The sequence below is a fragment of the Propithecus coquereli genome, unplaced genomic scaffold (genome assembly GCF_000956105.1).
Source record: "Propithecus coquereli isolate 6110/MARCELLA unplaced genomic scaffold, Pcoq_1.0 Scaffold9, whole genome shotgun sequence".
In the NCBI taxonomy this organism is placed as follows: domain Eukaryota; kingdom Metazoa; phylum Chordata; class Mammalia; order Primates; family Indriidae; genus Propithecus; species Propithecus coquereli.
In genome coordinates this window covers 3,889,665-3,892,991 of record NW_012155284.1, presented here as the reverse complement: position 1 = coordinate 3,892,991, position 3,327 = coordinate 3,889,665, and the positions used below count along the sequence as shown (strand labels likewise).

The 3,327-nt window shown below is 36.7% G+C and overlaps 1 protein-coding gene across 1 annotated transcript in view; it reads right to left on the bottom strand.

Moving 5' to 3' along the window:
• The window catches only part of DMGDH (dimethylglycine dehydrogenase), an 86,211-nt gene that overhangs the window by 66,724 nt on the left and 16,160 nt on the right, over window positions 1-3,327 (bottom strand). The window contains 1 exon segment of the mRNA XM_012664481.1: window positions 2,863-3,067. Within this exon segment, the coding sequence (XP_012519935.1) occupies window positions 2,863-3,067 (205 nt within the window).

Here is a 3,327-nt window from a genome sequence, read left to right as displayed (position 1 = left end):
GTTGTGTATCTTTATAGTGTACATGTGATGTTTTGATACAGGCACACAATGTGAATTAATCAAATCAGGGTAATTGGAATATCCATCACCTCAGGCACTTTTCTTTGTGTTAGGAACATTCCAATTCTACTCTTTTAGTTATTTTAAAGTATACCCTAACTTATTGTTGCTTACAGTCACTTTGTTGTGCTACCAAATATTGTTCATTCTACCTAACTATCTAACTATATTTTTGCAGCCATTAACCATCCGCCTTTTATCCTCCGCTCCCTTCTACCCTTCCCAATCTCTGGTAACCATCATTCAACTCTCTGTTAGACTCTCCTTTTTATTGGATATCCTGAAGACCCAGCAGCATTTACATTTTTACATTTTGGCTGTATTTCCGAGTCTATATTTCTTTACTTTAATCAGATTTCAGAGCTGGCCTGAGGGATTTGCCTAAATTTGTGAGACTTCCTGGTCTCACTGAGTAACTCTGAGAAACATTCTACCAGCCATACATTCTCAGACCATTTCAGCCTGATGCCTTCTGCAGATGGTTGCTTTTATTCATAAAATTGATCTTTGTTAGCTTCAGTTCTAGAAGGGGGCATATCCAAACCTTTGTCTCCAACTACTGAGGCTCACCCTTTGGAGAGCTTCTATCTTGTAAATAAAGTTTTTTTGAAAACAGTCATACACACACTGCCCCTCCATACCTCCTACAGTCTACTCATATGTAATCAATTAGATTTTCTCCAGTAACTTTTGCCCAATGGAAGAAAAGTGATGGAGGAGAAAAGGGGGGGGAAAGAAGATTATGGGGCAGAGATCTGATCTGAATGAGAGAAAGAATTGAGAATTGAGACAGGATAGTTTGCACAACTTTCAGCGAAGAGCTGCCTGGAGTTACCAGGGAAAGGGAGTGGATGTGGCTGGGCAAAAGGCACCAGGAGCAAAGGACAAGGGGAGGCATTACCACTCCACGCAGGGCCACACTGTCAACCTAATCCCAGGGATATGTTTTCCCAGGCCAGCAGGAGACAGTGGTTCTCAAGGACCTTCTGCTACTGCTTTGCCCAACCCCATCACACCACAAGATTTCACAGCTGCATAGAAAACTTCCATAGGTAACCACTGTCCTGGGTTTGGGTCAGATCTCTTTGTAGATCATTTTATCTTGTCAGTAATCCCTTATTTGTTAAAGTGTGTGATTTAGAAAAAAATGTATTACAATAATGGCAATTTATTATGTAATTAAGTTTATCCATTTTAGGAAAATAATGAGTAAATGTGCTAAATTAAGGTATTCTATGTTATTTCTCAAAATATCAGTTAGGAATGTGGACTGCCTAATGTACTGGGTTGAGAAAAAGGGTGGGCTTTGTCCAAGCCCATCTGAAATAAGTGCAGTGATTGATCAGCAATGTCTGCCACAGGAACTGGATGTGGGAGTCTGAGTATGTTCACTTAGTGTTTGCTATCACTATGAAAACAATCAAATATTTTAGAGGCTGAATTCATGAGACTAGAAAAAAAAGTTGTAAGATTACAAATAATCCTTGCTACTTGGAAAAAAAGCATGAACAATTTCATTGCCTTAAATCTTCTAACAGAATTTAGACCAGAGGTTCCCAAGGACAGAGGGAGGAGAGTATCAGATGGAGATTGGAGAGGCAAGTGAGGTTCAGAAACAAAGCAATGTTATTGTATGCCATTGCTCTTATTTTTTAGGCAAGTCATTTTATATTATTGTTAATTTCAAATTATATTAAAGAAAGCATGCTTTTCAAATGGGAGGCATGATTAGAGAGATTCAGAAATACTAACTTAGACTCAAATATTGAAGACATGACTTTTTCTAGGACCACTAAAAATGCTTTGTTAAAAAATAATATCAATCAGAATTTACAATGTAGAGGAAAGAATCATAAAGGTAAGGTGTTTCTGGTATGTCCTTATGGCATATCATTTGACCTGATAAATAATAAAGATTGATTTCATTAGTAATTTAAGCAATAACTCAAAGAAAATCAGTCACTGCCTCATGCTTATTTTCGGTTCTAAAGGAACCCTTATGAATTATAGGAAAATGCAAACTATTAGCCCAGTTTAGGCTTCAAAAGCATTTTCACTAAAATTTATTTTTGCACATGTGATAGTTTAAAATGACTTCACATGAGATCAATCTGTTAGAAAGTATATTAACTCAAGAATCAAAAGACCCAGATGCTAGTTTTATTTCTGACAAAACTAGCTGTGTTGCTTGGCCAAGTAACATGACCTTTCTGGATCTTGCCCTCTACAAATGGAAAATGAGTGTGTTGTTAGATTATCCCAAATATCCCTTTGGCTTCACTACTCTGTGAGTCCAAACTGTAACAGAACAATCTAAAGAGAAGATTTTGGAATATGTTTAATAATGTTCTGAAAGGAAAAGGGTTAAGAGTTTTATGACTAGCATCAAAAGTAATCAGAAATGGATGAGATAGTACAAGTGATCAAATCTGCCCTAAATAAGCAGATTGAAAACAAAGAGAATGTTCATGAATTTGAACACTAGAATTTGGTTATTAGTATAAAGAAACAGTGAACATAGGAATAAAAAAGTAGAATTTAGCAAAACATAATCTGGAGCAAAAGAAAATGGAGAATGGAGAAAAATACAACTTTTTATGGATAACCAAGGACGGAGTGGTATCTCAAGAGCAAAGTGGTGGAGGGAGGGCTTTGTAGCTTAGAAACAGACAAAATGTTTAACTTGGGAGCACCGCAGTGCTCCATAACAACGTCCATAGTATAAAACATTACTTTATGGCTATCTTATTTCTTTGCCACTTAAAAAACACAGATCTTTTTTTAAAAAGAGATGATGCTTACCTGCAGCATTCACAATTCTGTTTGCTCTCATAGATCCCTGTGGCGTTTCAACGTCCCATGTTCCATCTGACCTGAGTTTCAGAGAAGTCACTGGTGCAGGATACTTTAAAAGGGCACCGTATTTCCTAGCCCCAGCAGCCAGGGCCATAGTTAGAGAATAAGGATCAATGTGACCATCTCCAGGATTATACAATCCAGCTAAAATCTAAATAATCATAATAGAGTCAATATTCAAATGAATATACATTTATTACTCAGTCTAAATATATTCTGCTAGCAAATGTTTAATAAAACTGGACTTTAAAAATGTTTCTTGATCTGGAAGGTGACTGGGTCCCTGAAGTCTTCATGAAAAAGAGCCACCATTCAAGTCCTGGACTGTGACATGAGAGAGGAATAAACTTCTAGCTTGTTTAAGCATTATTATTTTGGTTTCTGACATTTGAAGCCAAATCTAATCCTAAC